The sequence below is a fragment of the Selaginella moellendorffii genome, unplaced genomic scaffold (genome assembly GCF_000143415.4).
Source record: "Selaginella moellendorffii unplaced genomic scaffold, v1.0 SELMOscaffold_18, whole genome shotgun sequence".
Taxonomy (NCBI): Eukaryota; Viridiplantae; Streptophyta; class Lycopodiopsida; order Selaginellales; family Selaginellaceae; genus Selaginella; species Selaginella moellendorffii.
In genome coordinates this window covers 1,305,176-1,327,485 of record NW_003314279.1, presented here as the reverse complement: position 1 = coordinate 1,327,485, position 22,310 = coordinate 1,305,176, and the positions used below count along the sequence as shown (strand labels likewise).

Genomic DNA, 22,310 nt, shown 5'->3' with positions numbered 1-22,310 from the left:
GATCTGAAAGAGAGATAGACCGGGCTCTGGAGATGATATGCTGGTTAGTGCCTGCGCTTCCGTTTCATTGCTAACGTCACGGCTTCTATTCTCCTCCATTTTTCTATTTGGTTGGAGGTTGTTTTCAAGGCAAGGTTTCTCAACGATGGAGTCCCACCAAAGTCACAATTGCGAAGGTCGCGAGACTAGACGATAGAGACGGACAAATACACGTCCTTTCAGACCTTAGCTTTCGTCTTCTTTAATTTCCCAGGCCTTTTTGATCATAGTAGGCTGGGCCCAACGACGACACGGTGGCTTCGCTTTGCATGCATGCATCATCTATCATAGGCAATCAAACACTACAAGAAAAATTTTGAGGCGAAAGGTGGCGGTGATATTACGATGCCACCTCGTTGGACACTTGTACGTTGCGACTGATTATACGCGGTGCTTAGAATAATCGCTGTGTCGGTAACACCATAATAGCTGTAAACAATGTAAACTAAGCGTGATGCGCGCCACGTGTCGGTTGCCCAGACGGGAAGGCGGCTCCACGCGCTTGCCCATTCCGGATCGTAAGGCCCTGCCGGAATGTCCATGCCTTGCGACCCGTTGGACATTCCATCCCTTGGCTTGGAAACTAGCTCTCCCCCTCTTTCTCGCACGGTAGCATAGGTTTCGTCGAGTCGCATTTGCCCAGGGATCGCGCAGGGCGCGTGATGTTGCATGTTTTTCATCGATCTCACCGGCGATCGATGGCGCGGGAGTGAGCGGAGCTTCAATCTTTGCTAGATTTCTTGTCCCTACCCCAATCCAACGCCGCGAGGTAGCTGCTGCTGGCCAGCCATGGGATTTCTAGCAAGGGCCTCGCTGTGGCTGCTACTGGCGATCGCGATTGCTGCCATCGCCGCGCGGGAAGATCATCGTGGAGCATTCCAAGGTTTGTAGCTGCGTGCGCTATTCTCGTGGTGAGAAATATTTTCTTTTGCGCTGTGGCAGACACAGGAATAGTGGTGATTCATCCGGGATTTGGGAGAACCCTGAAGCAAGCGCCCTCCTCTAACTCGACCTTGCTCCTCGCGGAGGATCGGACTAGCAGGCACGATCCACTCGATGATTTCCGGCGATACAGGGATGGCTGGGACATTCGAAACAAACACTACTGGGCGGTACGAGCGCGCATAGATATTTTGTTTTTGGCCCTTACTCCTTTGATTTCTTCTAGTCTGTCGGTTTTACAGGGCTTCCGGGTTTCATCCTAGCACTCCTCTGGGCAGCGCTGGGTTTGCTCTTCCTACTGTCCTTGTGCTGCTACTGCTGCTGCTGTAGGAGGAAAGATCGCTCGGGAAGCGAGTCCAGTTTGGTACCCTTGCTCCTGCTCTCCTTACTCACTTTGGCGGCAATGTAAGTGTAAGCTATATAGCGAAAGCTGGATAAGCTGAGCTTTCCCTTCTTTTGCAGTGCCGGATGCGTGTTGGTGTACATCTCCCAGGCAAAGTTCCATGACGAGCTGTCCGGCACTCTCAACTTCGTTGTACGGCAGTCCCAGACTACCGTGGACAACCTCCAGAATGTGTCGAGAACTCTCAACCAGGGAGCTTCCATTAACATTTTTGGGTTTGGGCTAGGGAACGATGAGAGGCAGCAAGTCTTGCAGATAAGCCAGCAGTTGAACACCACCTCGAACCAGTTGGAGTTGAAAACAGAGGACAATGCGCACAAGATCCGGAGGGCCATCAACATGGTGTAAGCACGTCGCTTGTTTTCATTCGAGAAAACGCAAAAAATTATTTGGAACTAACACTCTCTCTTACGTTTCCAGGCGTTTGGCAATGATTATCATCTCGGCAGCGATGCTCCTACTTGTGCTTCTCGGAATCTGTAAGATGCAACCATACTCAAAAGCGAAGCTAACTTTTCCATGTTCAACGCAGTGTTCGCCGCGTGTGGCTTGCAGTCCCTTGTCTACCTGTAAGTGTCAACAACTAGTTCATTTCTCATCTTGTTTGGTAAGCTGTTAACTCACCGACGGTTCCTTCCAGGCTGGTGATTTTGGGATTCATTCTTGTCATCGCAACGTGGATTCTCTGCGGCGTTTTCATTCTTCTCAACAAGTAAGACTGGCAGACCATTTACCAAGCCTGATATATGTTTTTTCATTTCAGCGTAATGGGGGACACTTGTGTTGCAATGCGCGAGTGGGTCCAAAACCCCGGCCGCAGCACAAACTTGGATGACATCCTTCCGTGCGTCAACCAGACAACAGCAAACCAGACGCTGGACAGAAGCAAAGAGGTGGCGGTGTCGGTGGTGAGAGTCCTTAACCAGGCAGTCACGCTCGTCCTCAACGGCAACGCCGCGCCCCCTGGTAATCCATTGAACTTCAACCAGTCAGGACCCACGATGCCCACGCTGTGCAGTCCATACGGTCCCGCGCCGGACTACGCCGAAGTCCCGTGTGCCAGCGGCACCATCACGCTCCAGCAAGCTCCAGGGGTAAGCAACTCAACTTCACTCTTTTTTCTTTTCACTCCAGAGACTTGTTTGACACTTTTTTTCCTTTCGATCGTGATAGAACTGGTCCCGCTACGTTTGTCAAGCTCCTACTGGGACGACGTGCGCCACGCCTGGACGAATGACTCCACAGATAAATGACCAAGTCATGAAGTCCGTGTCCGTCGCTACCGGCTTGGTTGTCAACGTACCGTTCCTGGTGAACGTGGAGAACTGCGTGTTCGTCCGCGAGACGTTCGAGACCATCATCCGCGAGAGGTGCCCGGGCTTGCGGAAGTACACGAGGTGGATTTACATTGGCTTGGCTCTCGCCTCCGCCGGAACGATGCTGTCCATCGTGTTTTGGATCATTGCTGCCAGGAGAAAACACCGCCAGCGCCATCGCCATCGCCATCGCCATGCTGGTTACGAGAAGAACGAGCCCGGCGAGAAGGTTTCACCAACGTAAACGAAAGGTTTGATGGATTGATCTCACTTGTGTTGTATACAGTCTCTTGTTTCACTTGTAATTTATGAGATTTTTACATACCCATGGCATTCCAAACACCAGAGTTTCCAAGTTTCAATCTATCGGCTCATGGATATACATACGAACTTCACAATGAGCGTGTAGATGTCTTGTACCCCAGGCTCTTGGCCATTCTCCAAGCCACGCTCGATTGTCACGAGCTCTTGCTTCGTCATGTCGATGCCACCTCTCGCCAAGATTGGCAACAAGATATCGATTGGAGAAAATTGCCTGCAGTGAGAAAAACGCGTTAAGTTAGCTTGAAAGTTTCTCAAAAAAGAGATTTTGAGGAGAGATTTGTGTTTTACTCCGACGGATTGCCCTTTGGTAGTGTGAGCTTGAGATTGTGGAGACCATCCTCGGGCATTCTCTCAATCGAAGATTTTAGCTGCAAAAGAACCATGAGAAGAGATGAATAACAAACAGTAAGGAAATATCACCTTGCAATAAGCTCGTCTATAATCCGACTGGGGGAAGGTACTGAGGTTTCTCTCCATGTACTTGAGCGTCCATTCGTCTGCCTGGAGGAGCTCGAACAAATGCCTGTGTATCTCTAGTTTCGCTCCCACAAGCATATCGCTTGGTCCATATGGTCTCTTGGTCCCAGGCTTGGGAGGAGCGTCCTGACGATACAAAAACTTGCCACCAACAATACCGGAGTTTCTAGCCGGTGGCTCGTAGATGGCAATTGTATCGTCAGACAAGTAGTACTGCAAGCAAAAACATGTCATTATCAAGATCTAAACAAATGACAGAAACAAATGGTAGTACCTGAAAAACGAAGAGGCGACCTCTGTCCGGGCCTATAACGCGGTGATTTGCATCTTCTACGAACCTTGCCGAAAAGCACATAATCTGTATATTCACGAGAGCGAGAAGGCGTCAAAAGGCACTTAAGAGCTTTCGAGTAGTCGTGTCTACCTTTCCGTCGTTGTTTAAGAACTTGTTGAAGTCTTTCATGGCCGCTTTTGGAATCAGAGAAATACAATTTTGCATACTGTCCGCGTCAGAACCGTAGCCGTTGTATGGAGGAACTTCCATTCTGGCCAGCACCGGTGCTTTTTCCTGTAGCGCAATTGTTCCATTAAAGCCGTGCCACACATCACAAACTGAAAGACACAAAGAGAGAAGGAAAGAAACGCTACCTGAACCGCAACAGGCTCCAGCATGTCATCAGTAACTCCCCATTTCTCCTTGTAATATTGTCGGGTAAAATCATCGCAATCGTGCAGTAGCAAATCTCGACCGTAAATCGTCAAGAAGCTCCCTATGTGCAAGTCACACTCGTTGTAGCACGAGGACTTGTGAACATGCTGAGCTCCAATATTCTTGCCTGCAGCATGCTACCACTTTACTGCTCGGTTTAGTTCTCTTCTCCTAAGAAGATCTCACCTAAGAGGTCAGTTGGTATCTCTCGAGGAAGTTTCATCCTGCGCAGCATCATTGGAAACGGGTACCTCCCGTTATTCCGCTCGTGCATTTCCAAAATCTCTATCGTGTCATCTGCCAAGAAGTAATGAAGAACCTGAAGAAAGAAAGAAAAACAGCCATGAGAATCAGAAGAAAAGGAAATCCAACTTACATATGGCCTACGTTCTCCGTAGACGGCCCCACGGTCGTCCCAAACGCAGAAAAATCTTAGAACCTTTCCATCGTTTTCCAGAAATTGTTTGTTTGCATACTCCTTGTGAACCTTGACACGATGACGCTCCAAGCTCTTGCGGTATGCGGACAAAGGTTCTCCGGGAACATCCTCCTCGTTGCCCACTTCAAATCTGTGCTTCATCAAATACCTCTGCAACACACATTAGTCACATCTAAGCACAAAAAGTGTTTTTGAGGATGTGTCTAACTCGAGTAAATGTGTCGCAGTTGCAAATCCTAAAAGTCCTGTCGTAGATAGTCAAGTCTGTGCCCAGGACAAAATCCTTCACAGACAAATAGCCACTTCCATCTTTCTTGGGGATTCTGTGCCTCTTCAGGAATTGTCCCTGCAGACAAAACACGTAACGAAGTTTAGAAATGTACACCTGGAGAGGAAAGAACAAATCAACAAACCTGCATTAGGCCACTGTTGTCTTGGCGTGGTTCCTGTTGCATGCATCAACGACAAATAGAGTTTATAAAGTGCTCCCGAAATCCACGAAAGTTAAGTTCCTCCGATGAAAGATTATTTGTGAAATCACGGAAATGAAAAGAAATCCCGAGCACTCACCGAGACATGGATGCTTCCATCTTCCAGGTAGAAATAGATGGTGCATTTTCGAACTCTAAAGTTCTCGTCCCTCCTCTCGTTCACAGGCTCTTTGAAGTAGCAGTAAAATCTCAGCACCTGGAAGAAAGAACGATGAAATTTTACCAGTTTCTCTTCCAATTTGTTACCTAGACCCCAGTTTGTTACCTGGCGATCGTATTTGAGCCACTTTGGGAGTGGAGTGCCCATCTCTACGTTGCAAGGCCCACAAACCCCGCCCTCGTAGAAATAATCGCGCATCTTCTCGCCCAGCTCCCGCCGGTGCTGCTTGCGCACCTCGGGATCGCGCACCTCCCGGAATCCATCCGTGAAGTTGAGATTTTGGGGCTTGGGCCGCCCGCATTCCTGCGAAATCCACCAGGCTTGTGCTTTGTGATGCCTGCGATCCTGTATGAAAATCCAAGAGCCATGGATCGCTGCTTACCGGTGGATGGCAGAAGGAAAATGCGGGAAGTTCAGATCCCTGGGGGCCGCAGCCAGAGTTACACCCACTCATGGTGGAAGAACCCTAATTGCTAGGGCCGAGAGAGAGAGAGAGAGAGCGCGCTCTTCTTTTTGAATTTCAGCCGGCTGGGCAGTTAGCTCCGGACAACGATTCACATGGCGCCACGCCAGCGACATTCTCGCCATGTTGGCGGATTCTCCAGCCACATCAGCTATGACATGGAGCTGGGCGGTTTAGTTACCGGCAAGCCTGCAATGGCGGAGTGGAGGGGGAGCCACCGATTTTGATCCATCCGTCGCCCTCGTAGCTCTCTCTTGATCGCGATCGAAGGTACGCAATGCCAGCGCCGTGAAGTGATTGAGAGATAGATTGACATTCGCACTGGCCAGGCCGATCGAAATACTTTGGAGCCAGACCTAGGGCAGGAGCGAGCGAGCGAGCGCGGCGCTGATTTGGGGGAGCGACAATGTTTAGGAATGCTTTCCAATCCGGCTTCCTCTCCATCCTCTACAGCATTGGGTGAGAAATCGTTTCTATTCGTCAAAGATCTGTAGAGAGCTCGCTAATGCATTTTTTTTTCTGGACAGGAGAAAGCCTCTCAACATATGGAACGAAGAAGGTCTGATCCTTTCTTTGTGTCCTTCGGTCTTAGAGAGAGAACTTTGTTTCTTTGTTCTTCCTTTTTGTTGCAGTGACGAATGGCTACATCAAGAGATTGACTGACGAGGACATCCAGTCGAGTGTTTTGGAGATTCGCGGAACGAACGTGAGCACGAATTTCATCACTTGCCCCAAGGAACCAAAGACCACGCTCGGCATCAAGCTGCCCTTCCTGGTGATGATCATCAAGAACCTGCGCAAGTACTTCACGTTTGAGGTCCAAGTCCTCGACGACAAGAACGTCAAGCGCCGGTTCAAAGCCTCCAACTTTGAGGTACTTCCACGCTCACATCTGCTTTCAACCAGGTAATATAAACTTCTCACAAGTTTCTTTCGTTAACTTCCTTTTCTCTAGCAAAGCTGTCGTTGCTCACCTCCGTTCTTCTTTCAGTCGACAACACGCGTGAAGCCTTTCATCTGTACCATGCCAATGAGGCTAGACGAGGGATGGAACCAGATCCAGTTCAACCTCTCCGACTTCACGAGGCGCGCTTACGGCACGAACTACGTCGAGACGCTGTGCGTCCAAGTTCACGCCAATTGCCGCATCCGGAGGATCTACTTCTCCGATCGCCTTTACTCCGAGGAGGAGCTGCCTGCTGAATACAAGCTCTTCTTGCCAATCCAGGTAACTTAATTGATATTGTTTCGTTTCCTCTGCTCTGATCACCAATCGGTTAGAAAACGTGACTGACCCGAGGAGAAAAGAACCTGCTGTCATCAAGTTCGCAATTTTGTTTGTCATTCTTTGATTTGATTTGATTCCACGCTTCTCAATCTTCTCAATCTATACCCGTCTGATCACACACATCTACGTTGACGCTCGTTTCAAGGTTTTTGGACGAGCTGCTGCTCTACATGTTAATCTCGTGGCATTCGACAGCACCTCACTTTGTGAGGTAGCAAAGCATACATGTACTAATTATTGTATCTGTTCTGGGCAGAATAGAGAGTAAAGGACTAAAGTATAAACTCCAAGCCATGTCTGGCCTTGTCATTCCCAAACTTTTATCCTAACCATTCTCAACACTTCACTATGCTCAATCCATTCGCCTCATGCATCACAAGGTAATAAGGCATACATTACCAAACGTAACTTGACACCACAAGCATGCATTTTAGTAGCTTAACTTATCTTTAGACGTTCTATATCTTATTTTTCAACCAAACGGGATAAATTGGATAAATTGTTTGCTTTAGAAAACCTGGGTGTAAAGAATATGTCAAGAATGTTTAAGTAGTAGGATATGCCTCAATCTAGATTCTAAAACAAACTCTAATTCGTTTGTAATTGGGGTTTATTATTAATTTTCTCACTTACATCACTCGATGCAAACCTGCCCAGATGACAAAAGTGACAAGCTACAATACAATGGTGAGGCCAGAGCACTGTGGGGTCAGCATTCCAACAAACAAACAAGCACTCGAACAAGCACTTAGGCACTGGACAAGAAATGGCTCTGGTCGATAGCTTGCTTGCGCATAAGAATACTCAAGGTTTTGAGGATTTTAGGTAAAGTTGGATGGGAGATGGCACACTGAAAATTTAGAAGACCTTTGCAATCTAGCAGCCCCTGGCAGTCACCCATGTAGTCCTAAACAAATCATAGTTGCACTGGGAGAACTGCACTAGCTATTAAGAGAGAAACAGCACATTCCAAGGTCAGTGATTATGGTTATAAACTGCTAGCTTTGGACAAGAATCAACAACTAGCAGCGTTCTCCCTCACTAGTTCCAAGAGGATCACAAGAATAATCTTCAAGGCTCCAGAAAATATAGTTTTTGTGCATTTTACTAGGATTTTTATTCAAATAGTTTTTGGCAAACCTGTATGGTAGTGAATATATCTAGAATATATTTGGATATTCTAGGATAGTTTACTATCTCACAGTTGTTATTCACTTAGATTAATTTTGTATTTATAATTTATAAACTTTTTTAACCTTTCTATTATATTCTTTTTTTAATTCTATCATCTAATGGTTGATATGCAATAATATTAATCTTGTGTTTATAAATAACAAATAAATAACGCTACTATTAAGTAAACTAAGCATTGCTACATGCAACACATAGCAAATTATTTTAAATATTTTATAAATTGAATAATCTGTAAAAATATAATCATTATAAAGCTATATTCTGATGAATTGTTAAAAACATAATATTTCAGAATTTGTTTTTAATTCCCACAAAACTTTATTTGGGAATTTAGTTGAAACAAGTTCTAAGTTACAACTATTTTTAACAGTAAATATTGTTGATAACAAACAATCAGGTTGATGTTCACAATAAGTATTAGTAGACCATAAAGCAATAGTGTCATAGTATAAAACTAGATTTCCATCTTGTTGTAAAATTAAAAAACAATAATAAAATCCATATATGTAAGTTTTGGATTGCCATATTAGTACATTCTTTGAGTAATAAGCAAGATTACAATTAGATTCTAAGATAAATATATTTTTATTATTTGGAGAAATCAAGAAATTATCAGTATATAATTTTGAACCAGAAAATAAATTATAACTTTCAAAGAAACATAATACATTATCATTTAAGTGGACATTTTTAAAACTACTTTGTAATAATTCATTAGATATATCTGAAAGAGTATACTTTAAAAGGAATTTAACACTTTCTCTCTCAAACTCACCAGGCATAACTTCTCTAAGTGAATCAATACTTTTATCTAATATAGTTTCAATACCTTTTTTTATATTAGAACCATATATTGTCATATGTGTGTCTTCACAATCTTTAGCTTCAAGAAACACTTTTACAACTCCTTTAGATGTTTCAACAAAAGCATCATCACTATAAGTTGATGAATAATAACTTTCACCATCAATTTTATATAATAGATTATAAATAGTTGTAATAATTTTTGTAATATCTTGTGAGTTTAAAATTCCAACCTTTCCAAATTTTGGTTTGTATGTCTTTGGAGCAAAACTAATATTAAAATTTAAAACTAAAAGAAGAATAAAAGTATGTACATTCATTTTAGCTATAATTTTTCCTGAATCTTTCTAGAAAGCAGTATAAAAATATTATAATAATTTTTAAAATAATTATATAACTATTTATATTAACAACTTGGTAATTGACTTCTAAAAACTTTTTATTCGAAGGTTAATTTGTTTTGATTATAATACTTTGAAAATTGGTAATTATAAATGCTAAATTATTATAAATAAATTTATTTTATGTTCCATCATATAGGAGAAATATGTTCTTATTTGTAAGTATCTATGACATCACTATAGACAGAAATCATGTAAGAGAAATCGTCAAGCCTCAAAGATGTTTTAAGTGATTAGTATGAGTAAGATTCTTTAGAATATTCCCTTTTCTCCTTCTCTAGTTAGTGTTTTTAGTTCTCACAATTGAGATTGAGCATGAGTTCAGAATTGCATCTAAAATCAAAGATGAGGGACAATATAAGATTAATTCTTCTCAAATTGTTGTCACATATTTGTCATTTCTTTGTATATGCTAGAGTGTATTTTACTGTCAATATCTATGACAGAATTCAAACCTTATATTTCTACTCATGAGATTTGAATTTAAAACCTGTTGTACATTTCAGGATTAGTATGGACCTACACATAGGTTTCTAATTAGCTTGGAGATAGAGCAACTTGTAGGAACAAGAATAGAGCAATCTGTAAAACCAAAGCCTAGAAGAAATGAATATGACTAATATTTATAATATGATATTCATAATATAATTCATTATGATATTAATAATATATCATAATTCATGAATTCATCATAAAAAGACTCATTCATTTTATGATATTCATAATATGATAAGAATATTTAAATGATTAATATTCATATGATTTCTCTCCAAGTCATATTTAAAATAGACTTCTCTCCAAGTTATGAATATGACTAATAAAAACTTGAAGGTTAGAGTTTGACTAAGAATGAAAACTAATGTGTTGAAGAGTGTTGAGAATTGATATAAGAAAACTTAGCAAAAAGGAAAATATCAACCCAATCATTTGTTGATAGGAAATTAAGCATTAAAGATATTGTTTAAGAGTTGAATAATATACTTTGGCAATCCATGAAAATATAAAATGTCCTTGTATATAAAATTATAATTGCTCTCCATCAATCATCTTCTAATATAGTAAATGTACACTTTTGGAAAATTGACTAACCACAATAAAGATAATATCAAATCTTCAAGAAAGTTGAAAATCAATAAAGAAATCCATAGAGAAAGATTTCCAAGACCTAAGAGCAAGAGGAAGTGGCTAAAGAATACCAAATGGAACATGTTGGTTTAATTATATATATATTGCAAGTATAGATAACATTTTCAATATATTTACTTATATAAGAGCACCAAAATAATTATTAGACCAATTCCAATGTCTTACTTATGGAAGCTAAAGTGTTTTGCTACTAGAGTATCATAGTAAGCTTAATGACACAAATGCATCTCACTATCAAATATATAAAATTAAGCATATTGATGAGATGTATATCCCAAAATTGAAGAAACTAATAATTATTATATTAAGCTGGAGGAACTCTCAAAGAAATTTATTCACAAACTTTTTATACAAGAAATTAATATAGAAGCTATCTAAGTCAAGAAATGCTTATTATTAAAAATTAAATGTAAATTCTTTACAAGAGAGAGTTAGTAATTACGTCAAGTGAGACCATTAATTTTTCTATTGTCTTTCCTTAGAAAATAAATTGGGACTAATAAGTTTGATGCTGATTAAGGATGTGTCTTAAAGACTAGTTTATAATCATTAAAAATAATGGTCACATGGGGAAAATGATGTTTCAAAGGAATTCACAATTGATTGAGAAGCTCTTTGTTAAAAATGTTATAATTGATCTTTACAATTATATACTTCTAAGAGTGAAAAATAATTAGATGAAACTCACTATCTAGTTCTTCTTATGAGAAAACACCATCTAATGTAAAATTTGAAATATTTATGACAACAAAATATAACTTTTTATTGTTTAGATAGATGAGGACATGAGTAAAAGTGAATGTAAACTTGAAGAAATTAAATGTAGTATAAGCAGCAAAAGACTACACCAAAGGGGGATTTTTTGTGGTGAGTTTTGTTAGATAAAAAGTGATATTGGAAAAGTTTTAAATGAAAAATCAATAAAAGTTCATAAATGCAAAGAAACACTAAACATCACGAATAAAAGTTAAATACTACTACTTAGAACAGTAGAAACTCATGATGATGCCATGTGAAGAAACAATATAACTTAAAAACTCAGCCAAATCTTAATTAATAGAACACTTTTCTAACTTTGCAAAGAGGTTGTGTTATTGAAGGTTTTAAAGAATAAAGCAAATATGACAATTGTGTTCTTCTTGAGTCTCAAAAAAAAAAGAATGTCATCAAGGTAAATGATAATGAAGACATAAACTAAATTACAAAAAATATCATTAGCCTTGTATTGAAAAAAAATTGAAACATTAGTTAAACAAAAAGATATAACTATGTGCTCAAAATGGTCATAACAAGTATGAATAATTGTCTTCCATTCATCACCCTTTTAAATGTGAATAAGAATGTCTATGCCACACAAATTGATCTTGGTGATTTGTAAAACACTCTAATATCTCAAGAATCAATAAAAGTGGATACTAAATCGAAATAATGACTTTGTTAAGGTTGTAATAATCAACCACTAGATGACAAAAACATATAAGAGATAAATAAAAAAGACATATACACTAATAAGAGATTAGATATGCCCAATAAACCTTTAGAAAGGTTTTCCTCAATATGTCCACTCAAAACCTCTAACTCCACTAGTAATAAATTATAAATTAAACCAAATGCTGGTGACTTCTCCTTAAGAAGATCAATAAGACAATTATATTAAGGTTAATATGGTGGTAATATATTCTTGTTAAAACATTTGCAAAGATAGCATATTTAGAAGGAAGGTTAGTTTGTTCTAAACATTAGGAAATGATGGATGAACACCATAGCAAAAATAAAATTAAGATAATAATGATTAGTATCCCAAAACTCAGCTAAAGAGATATAAAAGATTTATTCAAAAATTATAAAAAGAGAACTTGGAGAAAGGGAAAATTGTTTCATTATCACACCACTACCAATCTACTATTGAGTTTCACTAGCTCAAACCAAAGAAGACTAGGGTCTTCAAAGTGGAAATAAGTTTGAAGAAAATGAGACTTATATATTATAATTTCAATAAACTCAATTTTGTGAATGATGAATCTAGAGGAGATTTATTGACCATCCACCACAAGTTGGACATTATATTGGTCAAAGTAGATTGCCATAAGAAAATACAACTCTCAGTCAATAAAATTTTCTTTTGGCATTGTTATCACATAAAACTCAAAAAAAGAAGTTAAAAATAATGATGTAAAAAGGTTTAGAGATATGAAAAAAAAGAAGAAGAATGAAACTAAGAGTAAAAAGATGGGATGAGTTGTTTAGTTGAACACTTGTTAATTGGAACCACATGTGCAACACTTATTATACTAGTTTGAGAGGTGGAAGATGAGGATAAAGTAGTCTATATTTCCACAATATATATAAAGTGATTATTGATTTGACATTCTTATTCAACATCAGAGAAATGTTATTAATAAGTGGCTCTAATTTGTATTAGAATTAGGTGTGTTAGTTGCTCCAAGACTGAAGCCATTGGATGAGGAATAAAAGTTTGATGATGGTCGAGCCAATATTTTTGCAATTAATTGATATTGAACAGTAGAATTAATAACTCTTATGAGAGATATTGGATTTAAATGAGAAATTATGAAATATTTAACATCTCCATATGGTCACCATCTATATTTCATGGGACAATGCAACTTTAAAAGAATATTTCCATTTTGGCCTTCATGAAATGGAATTTAGATGTAGAGGTGGATCTAGACTTGGAGTATTGGCACCACTGAATATATTAATGAAGTGCTAAACAAAAATATTAAAATCCTGAAGAACAAGATTATTCTTCTTAAAAACTAAGAAAGGTGTCCTAATAAAAGAGCCAAAAGCAAAAATATAGAAAACTAGAGTTCCAACATAAATTTTTAATATCTTGCTAATGGAAAGTTATGAAGTGGAAATGTCCTTTAGTGGTTTGAGGTAGCAAGAAACTTGCCTACAGGCCTAATATGGTAGTGCATCTAGTGTCAAGGATAACAAAGGTGGGGTATCCATGGTTGATGGGATGAGACAAATGTGGAGGCAAGGCTCTAATTTAAGAGGTTTTGGGCCATGATTGGTGGGCAGTATAATGAGTGACAAATGTCTAAGTAAACATGTAATCATCTCCACCTTGATGAGAGACAAGCTAGAGTATTAGTAGTGATTGTACAGTGGTGGAGACTCACTCAAGGAGTAGTACAGTTGCACTACACCATCTTAAGAGACACAACAAAATTAGCAAAGATAGAAATCTAGTGAAACAAATGGCTCCCATATTTCAACAAAGTGATGGATGATGGGATTTGCTAAAGATGATACCTCCTAAGTGGGATCTTGAGATTCACTTGAGGGGAGACATTGACTTGGATATGGCACAATGGACAACCTCTCCTACAATAAGAATACATATTTGTGTCATATATTAGAGTTCCATTAGATAGCTTTATAAACGATAGCTTTATGAGTGGGTAGCATGTGAAGTTTTTATATTAATCCCTTTGGAACATTGGGAATGAAAACATATTTCATCTAATGGAACTTTAAGCTACATAATAACTTACTATATCTGCCAAACACCCTTATTATCATGTTCTATGTGCTAGTCCTATTTCAATTTCACGTGATATTTATAGTAAGTATTTAGATCTGTCCAAGAGGCATAGGTAGAGAGTGTCTTAAAACACTATGGTGTTGTTCTTGCATCTTGATTTGGAATTTAACACTATTTTATATTTAATAAGTTTTCAAGCTTATATCCTGAAATTATGGTGAAAGCACAAAACATGCATTCATATTAGGGGGTGGAGCTGTAAAGGATTCTAAAAATATAATAGGGATAATAGTTGGAAGTATGGTTGACCACTTGAGCTATTTGTTTGGCTTAAGTTGGGCTATGTTAGTTTTTATTTTATGTCTGGCTTAGGTTTAAACTTAATTTCTATGTTGCTCTAATTGGTAGGGTGCCTTCCTCTTCGCATAAGGCCATTGATATGTCAAAATTGTGCCAAATACCATCTAACATTTATTTTGCATGCAAAAGCTAGATATAAGGATAAATGCATATTAGGGGATATTAAATGCATTTTGACCTTGTTTCGTAGCATAAAAAGTTTTGCTCCAAAGTTAGGTGTGTTACAATATCTCTATTGCTATCACTTAACCACATTTCTCAATAACCTAATATTTGAAGTCAAAGTAAAAATTAATTCAAACCAAATTACTATTTCCTTTATATATTTTATATTTGTCTTATTACCTATCCACCCTACTCTATCACAAACTTTATCTTTGATCATCTTTATAAAATGATTTATTATATAACTCTCACATTTAAGCATACCCTCCAAACTTTCCAAGATTTATGCCACCATTCAAAAATATTTTTTTATATAACATATGCATTCAACAATGGTCATTTAAATTTACCACCTTTCCTACACTAATACTTTATAATATCAATAACAAAATATAGAATATGATTTAAGGACTATATAAAGAGGAGCTCTTCATGACACAAAACATTAGAGCATAGAGTGTGGAGTGATTTTAACTTAAGTTTTCTTTTCTAATTTTGCAATATTCTTTCTTTAAATCTTACTTCTTTGAAAATATAAAATTAAAAGTTAAAGGAAATCCCTCTCCTCTCTCTTTCTCAAGATGGTGAGCTACTAGCCACTAGCTTTGGACATAACAACTTCATAATGGCCCAAAAAGAGGCTGAAAAATCATCATTAACTCCTTAATCACGTTTCCACTCCACAAAATTCCTCTAAAAAAGCCATAGGTGGACAATGCCCAGTGATCATATGGCAAGCATCAATAAATCCTATAAAACACCTAACAAAATATAAAGTGTGGATCATGAAAAAGATTTGGGAGTTTTGCATTAGAGAAATGAATCTAGAGTTTTCTTTCCTCCCTTGTTAGCGGTATAGCAGTGACTAATGTTGGCAGCAGCTACTCCATTCTGAAGGACAAACGCAAACTAGAGACTTCAAGCATGGTGCAGTTGATGGCTTTTCAGCATGGCTAGGGATGATAGGGTCCACTGGAAGTGGCATCCACTGGACACCATTTTCAGTGCAGCCAAGAGTGAGGGGCATTATGCCCAAAGTTTTGTATTAGTCCCTATAGAACATTAGGACCAAATTGCAATTATTTTTCTACAGCGCACCAACTAATGCCCTTATATTTATGATGGCTATTAAAAGTGTGATTATTACTAAACAGTGATATTTAGAATATGCCTGAATAATTTAGGATATTCTGGCTTTAAATGTAGAGAGACGGACAATAAACTAGACTCTTATCAGCCCTGAATATAACCAGCGAGCTCTAAAGCTGTTGCAATAAAGCTGGGAAGCTTAAACTTCCTTCTGTGGCACAATCACTTCCTCTCACCTCTTGTGACAAGCCTGCATGGTCGCAAAGCAAAAGCTATTGAGAAAACCTGAAAGTTTCCAGGGACATACCTGGAACTTCGACACGAAGAACGTGGTGATGCTTGCAATAGTTGCCTCGAGACGTTTGCTCGTGGCTGCAGCAGAGAAGGAAATGAAATTAGTAGAGGTAAAAAGAAAAACTCGTGTCCAGCTCCCGAGTGGCCATTGCACTCTTGGGAATGCGAATGGTAAGCAAGCCATTCTGGAGGGACGCTCTCGCCTGCTTCATGTTAGCACTGGAGGGAAGCTTAAACTTTGTTTGATGGAAGATGTTGGCAGTGGTCTTAATGACGAGTTCCGGCCCTGTATTGTTTACAATCACTTCCTCTTGCGACATGAGAAAACGTGAATGTCCCTGAAGTTCCAGGGACATAACCTGGAACTTCAACATGAAGAATGTGTGATGCTTGTCATCTACAATAGTTGCTTTGGACACAAAATACTCATGTCCAGCTCGGCCTCAACACAGTCCACAATTGGCACTGTTGAAGCTGTCCCTTCGAGTGCAGTGACCCCCTTGGGAAGGTGAATGGTGAGAATCTCACTCTGGAGATTAGCTATTAAACCGTCAACATTGATGTGAGGAGGGACAGCAAGCTTCTCGGAGCAGTAAATGTCCATCTCCGTGGAAACAAGCACACCCCATCCATGTTTTTTAACGTGCACTTGATCCAGCAATGAGAGACCTGTACAGTAGTATGCAAGAGAAAAACAATGAGATAACATTGTTTGCAGCTGACTTAGAGACACTGCACATGTGACTATCACCGTCATTTTCTGTGTAGTGATGGTGATAAAATGACAGTGGCACTGTACATGTAACCATCATCCATATTAAGTTACTATTGAGTCAGTGCTGATTTGTCATTGATTAATGCCACATCATTAGGGTTCATGTGGGATGAACAAGGCAACAGCTATGGTTTTTGTGGTTGCTACGGCTGCTATTGCAATTGATTAGTTGGTTGTTGCTTATAGAAGATCTAGAAAGTGTTTCAAAGAAGATCTTGAGAATGAAAGGCTTGAAGCTGCTCTTCAACAACAATCAGTGTTAGTGTATCATCACATGTGTTTGGCAGTAGTTGGGAGTTGGTTGCAACTGAACCTCTTTCAAGAAGGAGATTTCTATATCAAACCAAGTTCTCTTCATTGGTTTTGTCATTAGGTGGATGAGGTTAGAATGCAATATCCAACAAGGTGGAGAGGGTTTTTTAGAATTTCTGAGGAGTAGTTCTTGACAATCTGTGAACTTGTTGCTCTATAAACGCAGATAGCACCACCTCCAAGTTTAAGAAACATTCCATTTAGATATCTTCCTATTGGTAACCAAGTTGCCATTGCTTTATGGAGATTAGCTTTAGGTGATTATTTTGTTAATTTGGCAAAGCATTTTGGTGTTTCTAAAGCAACTATCCAGAAGTATTGTTAGAAGTTCTCCGACGCAACATTCCAACATCTAGGATAATTTTCTGTGTGGCTAGTAGATCCGTCAACAGTAAAAACAGATTTTGAGAGTCTTCATGGCTTCCCAAATTGCTGTGGTGCAATTGACTGCACGCATTTTGAAGTTCAACTTCCTGGAAATGCTTTTGCAAGTGATTATTACAACAAGGACAAGGATTACTCAATTGTCATGCAAGCTATTGTGGACAGTGAAGCAAGGTTCCTAGATATTCAAGTTGGAGTTCCAGGGAGTTGCAATGACATAACCATTTTGAGGAAGAGTTCATTCTACATAAGAGAGTTAGGTGAGATTCTTAACAAATCAGCAGTCTAAAGAGGCTAATACCAGTTTTGGGAGTACATCATTGGAGACTCAGGATACTACAAGCTTCCATGGTTAGTTATACCATTTCCAGGTGCAAATGGAACTGAATTGAGGCTATTTTCCTTGAGCTCCAGCAAGAGCTTCTTGATCTGCAAGCAAGCTAGGAATTGAAATAAAAAGACTCGCTCCACTTGATCTTACCTTGGAAACCACATAAGAGGTGTCGAGCAGCAACTCAAGAATCTCTCGAAATTGTTGACATCCCTTTTGATGAGCTCATTCTTGAGTGCTGCAAGGTGACTGTGCAGCTTGCCATGCAGCGCCTTAAGCGGCATGAAGCTGCACAGGCTAGAAATGTGGGTGTTGTAGTTGAAACCCTAGAAAATAAAACTTGAGTTTGGCACGCTAAAATAAACAAATTCATGAGTTTCAAGTGGATTTGTTTTAAGTCTACTACATAAGTAATGAGAATGTTTCTAAACTCCGTAGAGGTAACATGAGGCTTCGGTTGTTGGCCTTATGGTGGATTAGTCACTGGCTCAAACTCAATGTCTATTTCCCCTATATCACCTATACCAATAATGAAGTTATGCAAAATGCAAGTTGTTTGTATGGCAACTGTTAGCTGAGTGATGGTCTCAACTTCAACTAGCTTCCTAAAAATCCTCTAATGACTTTTAAGCAATCCAAACCTTCTCTCACATACCATCCATGAAGATGACAAAGTAAAAGTTGAATGCTTCTATTGACAACACTGCTGGAGCTGAAGACTTTTTGTATCACAATTGTGGCACCTTTTGTCTCTAGGATTTTTCCTGGGAATTCTTCATGGGTGGAGGAGCCATAGACAAGCTGGAGGAAGACTATAAACAGGTTGAGGTGCATACTGCTCAAGATTGTAAGTTAATGTTGGATATTGTAGTGTCTAGTAAGCTTTCCAAATGCCTTCTTTTTTTTCACTTGTTTTCTTATGGTCTCGTTCCTTTTCAGAAAACTCTGGACTTAATGTGTTCAATTTTCTTGGAAACTCCATTCTTAAAGAAGTGAGCTCAGTGATAGTGGTAGGCAAGCCTAGCACACTTTCACCTAGGAAACCAGCAGAGTTTTTGGCAAATTACAAGTCAAGCCTAAAGTTTCTATCAGTAGTAGAAGGTATATAGCAATCTTTACTTCCAGTACATAGTTTCTTCTCTTTGTTCCTTGGGAAAATTCTCATCTCAGATCCCCACAGCACTGCCAAGCTTATAGGCAGTACCTGAGCAGTGGTCGCTGAGAGGGGATTCAATCAACCATAGGCAAAGATTGTCATTCTACAATGTGGCATTCTTAGTACTTACTCTTGCAAAGTTCTTTCTTTCCTTTCAATCTAGCTTTGAGCCATGCATATTTCTATTGCCAGACAATTGATACAAACAGCTTTTCGCGAACACTCATGTCCTTCCAACAAGAATGCTCTTTCTAAATCGATGGAATCATTGGCAGTGGCAATGCGAGGTGGGAATGTTGGGCCTAGAATTGTCAATTAGGTAAATCATCACGTCTTCATCAATTCATCATCTCTCTTGTTGCTTTGGAGATAGTAATTAGCAATGCCGTAAACTACAAAAGTGAAGTTCATGAATTAAAAAATGAATTGACTTATCAAAGAATCAACAATTGCAAACAAGACTTGAGTTACTTGATCCACACTCTTCACCATTTGGCTATCCACAGCTAGAGTATGCTCCATGAATTCTTTCTTCTTCAGATTATGATGATAAATTTCCTTCTAGCTATCTTCCATTGTATCAATGAGGCTTACATTGTTGTCACACAATGCTCCTGCAAGTTGTTCTGCAAGTTGTGTGCAAAACTTCTTCCTCAACTAGCCTGAACTATGCTTTTCAAGATTGTTATTGTTTCCTATCATTGCCATAAATGATTATGAACAAAAACTACAAAACATACCTTTAAGCTCTGATTCTCCACATGGAGGTGATGGTGATTGTTGTCGTGAAGCTCTTGATGTCGGTAATGGTGATTGTTGGGATGTAGGTGGTGAAGACATTGATTCTTGAGTTTGTCCTTGTGAATTCACAGTTCAACAATCTTGAAGCTACTCATCCATCACTACATAGAGTTGATCATTGAACTTTGGTGGTAAATCAATTTCACGATGTTGTTCTATTGTCATGTTCTAGTAACTGCTTCTGCTAGTAAGAACATGATTTTGTTGAACTCTTTGTAAATATACTCCTAACAAGATTGGCATTGCATAGGCAAATGGTTGACACCATGTGTCAAACAATAGCTGCAAAATCAATGAATTACTGGAAGTCTAAAAAATCCAAAACTTACTCAGAGACTTGTTGCCAACGAACGCTTGCAGTCTTATGCCTCTCCTCAATGCTGCCTTATTGTTGTAAGAAGAAATCATGCTTCTTTGCTTCATTTAGAACCAACAATTCATTTAAAGACCAATGCCCCAATTTTCAATTGGTTTTAGAGGCTTGGGTGGAAAACACAATCTCCAAGTTGTTCAACTGCTACTCTCCCATTCTGCTCAAGACCTTAAAACCAAGAATTAACATATTAGCAATAGTGGTAGGAGGAAATAATTGCCACATCAACATTTTAATTTAGTATTGCAGGTTTGACAGTGGTCAACCGGTTGGGCCAGTTTTGAAAAGCATTCAAATTGATTTCATCATCACAATGCCATTATGAAAATCATGTACTAGGGCAACATCACTTCAAATTGCTAATGTAGCCATCATAATTTGACTGTGACAGTCACATGTGCAACATCTATTACCAGGCACTTGCACATCGACACTGTAGAGCTGCTGCTTCTCGAAGGACGACCACAATGGCTTGCGCTTGTCATATCCTGCACGCCACAGAGAAAATGAAATAGAAACTCCAGGCAGGATCAAAGCTATACCTTTATCAATGTGCTTGAGGCAGTTTACCAGCAGCTGGTAAGCATGTTTCTTCTCAAAGTGAAAGGCCGCCCAAAATTTTGGTGTACTTGGAGCGTGTGATGCAGGAGATACCCCTGGAGGCAGTTGGTGGTAAGATCAGAGTTGCCCAGCACCTTAAAGGCTTGGCCGAGGATACGGTTGTCTAGGCGGAGCATCACCATCCACAGAAACTCTCCAAACTCTTTGTAGGCTTCTAGGGTCGGTGGTTTGCTCACCTGAGAGAGCTTCCTGCATTCGCTGCGGATGCTCGCGCTTGCTGTGAGGATGCCGCTCCTACTCCTAGTCGCGCTTATCAGCCGCATCAACATTTTCAAGGGTTTGGCGTTCTTTGCTGGGTTTTGGGGTTTTAGTATAGGCATCTCAACGAGGCGCAAGTCGATGCGCGTGCTGCGGACCAGCGCCAGGCAGGCGCTGGAGCTGGCTGCCTGGAAGAACGAGGAATGCCTCGTCTAGCCTACCGTGGTGATGACCAGGTAACCAGGCATTCATCATGAGCATGGAATTCCACGAGACTGAGGCCATCTCATCAAACAACCGCTTCGACTCGACGAGCTTTCCATTTGTGCCACATAGTAACAGGTCGGTGTAAGTCACAGCGCTTCTTCCTGGCATTCTTTCAAAGAGATGGTTCGCGGTGTCAAAGTGCCATTTGAGGCATAAGCGCATTCCACGAGCAAAGATTTCTGTGGGGAGTATTCCTAAAGACAAATGATGCCGACACTAAGTTTTCCTTTTGTGAGTACGCGCCTATAAATGTGTTCCAAGCACCGGGATCTTCGGTGTAAAAGATGTGTTTCACATCTTCTAGATACCCATTGAGGGCATATCCTGAGATTAAAGAAGTCCAAGATTAAGAATCTATACAAGGCATTCTAGAAAAGAGTTCTAGATCTTGTGAAAAGAAACGTTACCAAAGAAACAAAAAAGCGTTATATTGCAAGAGATGAGATTTATCAAAAGCATCAAAGCAAACATCACTACCGCCTGCTCCAGATGCCCATTCTGGGCATATCCGGCTATCAGAAAGGTCCAAGTCACTATCGGGGATTGATCGTACAAAGCTCGGGCAGTGTGTTGCTGACCATTCTGCACACGACACAGCGCTCTTCTTGGGGATGAAATGCATCGCGTGGTCAAGGGATCACCGAGACGATAGTAGTGAAGGAGAAGATGCTCCAGCACAGCATTCTCTCGAAAATCTCCCGCGAATCGCCCATGAGCTCCTGCTGGGCAAAGGCCTGGAGGATCGAATTCCACCAGAAAATGTCCCTGTGTGGCATCCCGCGGAAGAAGAAGGCCGCGCAGGCCTCGAATTGCGCTGCCTCGGAGAATGCCTGTAAGAGGTCTGGATTCGCGGTGTAGACGGCCTCCGCATCCCTGCATTTGCCATACATGTAACGATCATGTTGGAGAGGTGTCGATTCGGCCAGTAGCTGGTCTCCAGGATCCGCGCGTGGATCCTCCTGGCGTGAGCCAAATCCCTGGCAGAGACGAACTCATACAGGGCCCCTGGATGTCGTCCACGTGGACAGTCAGATGGATTCCAAAGATTCGCATCTTTCTTTGCATTGCAAA

At 39.9% G+C, this 22,310-nt stretch overlaps 3 protein-coding genes across 3 annotated transcripts; 2 read left to right on the top strand and 1 right to left on the bottom strand.

Annotated features, from left to right (window-relative positions):
- Positions 1-582: 582 nt before the first annotated feature.
- LOC9640506 lies at positions 583-3,022 on the top strand. Its single transcript, XM_002972089.2, has 9 exons — positions 583-922; positions 982-1,151; positions 1,208-1,386; positions 1,444-1,728; positions 1,805-1,863; positions 1,917-1,953; positions 2,025-2,096; positions 2,148-2,478; positions 2,558-3,022. Exons 1-9 carry the CDS (start codon positions 829-831, stop codon positions 2,942-2,944), a joined length of 1,614 nt encoding a protein of 537 aa, XP_002972135.2. The 5' UTR covers positions 583-828; the 3' UTR covers positions 2,945-3,022.
- A 20-nt stretch (positions 3,023-3,042) lies between these two features.
- On the bottom strand, positions 3,043-5,754 carry LOC9650185 (EF-hand domain-containing protein 1). Its single transcript, XM_024677044.1, has 13 exons — positions 5,683-5,754; positions 5,406-5,603; positions 5,220-5,336; positions 5,063-5,095; positions 4,858-4,995; positions 4,587-4,799; positions 4,397-4,529; positions 4,150-4,337; positions 3,926-4,069; positions 3,776-3,859; positions 3,445-3,714; positions 3,313-3,392; positions 3,043-3,235 (listed from the first exon to the last, which is right to left on the bottom strand). Exons 1-13 carry the CDS (start codon positions 5,752-5,754, stop codon positions 3,064-3,066), a joined length of 1,842 nt encoding a protein of 613 aa, XP_024532812.1. The 3' UTR covers positions 3,043-3,063.
- Positions 5,755-5,919: 165 nt separating this feature from the next.
- On the top strand, positions 5,920-7,000 carry LOC9650184 (cilia- and flagella-associated protein 20). Its single transcript, XM_002972088.2, has 5 exons — positions 5,920-6,033; positions 6,093-6,222; positions 6,291-6,322; positions 6,396-6,637; positions 6,755-7,000. The coding sequence occupies exons 2-5, from the start codon at positions 6,170-6,172 to the stop codon at positions 6,998-7,000; spliced, it is 573 nt and encodes a 190-aa protein (XP_002972134.1). The 5' UTR covers positions 5,920-6,033; positions 6,093-6,169.
- Positions 7,001-22,310: the final 15,310 nt, after the last annotated feature.

Bases quoted from the DNA above. Each gene is read 5' to 3' on its own strand.
- LOC9640506 (XM_002972089.2), top strand. From the start codon at position 829: ATGGGATTTCTAGCAAGGGCCTCGCTGTGGCTGCTACTGGCGATCGCG. The intron at 1,729-1,804 runs GTAAGCACGTCG...TTACGTTTCCAG, and splicing joins CGGAGGGCCATCAACATGGT to GCGTTTGGCAATGATTATCA. The intron at 2,479-2,557 runs GTAAGCAACTCA...CGATCGTGATAG, and splicing joins CGCTCCAGCAAGCTCCAGGG to AACTGGTCCCGCTACGTTTG.
- LOC9650185 (XM_024677044.1), bottom strand. From the start codon at position 5,754: ATGAGTGGGTGTAACTCTGGCTGCGGCCCCCAGGGATCTGAACTTCCC. The intron at 4,996-5,062 runs GTTTGTTGATTT...TTTTGTCTGCAG, and splicing joins ACAACAGTGGCCTAATGCAG to GGACAATTCCTGAAGAGGCA. The intron at 4,338-4,396 runs GTGAGATCTTCT...AGCATGCTGCAG, and splicing joins GATACCAACTGACCTCTTAG to GCAAGAATATTGGAGCTCAG.
- LOC9650184 (XM_002972088.2), top strand. From the start codon at position 6,170: ATGTTTAGGAATGCTTTCCAATCCGGCTTCCTCTCCATCCTCTACAGC. The intron at 6,223-6,290 runs GTGAGAAATCGT...TTTTCTGGACAG, and splicing joins TCCATCCTCTACAGCATTGG to GAGAAAGCCTCTCAACATAT. The intron at 6,638-6,754 runs GTACTTCCACGC...TTCTTCTTTCAG, and splicing joins TCAAAGCCTCCAACTTTGAG to TCGACAACACGCGTGAAGCC.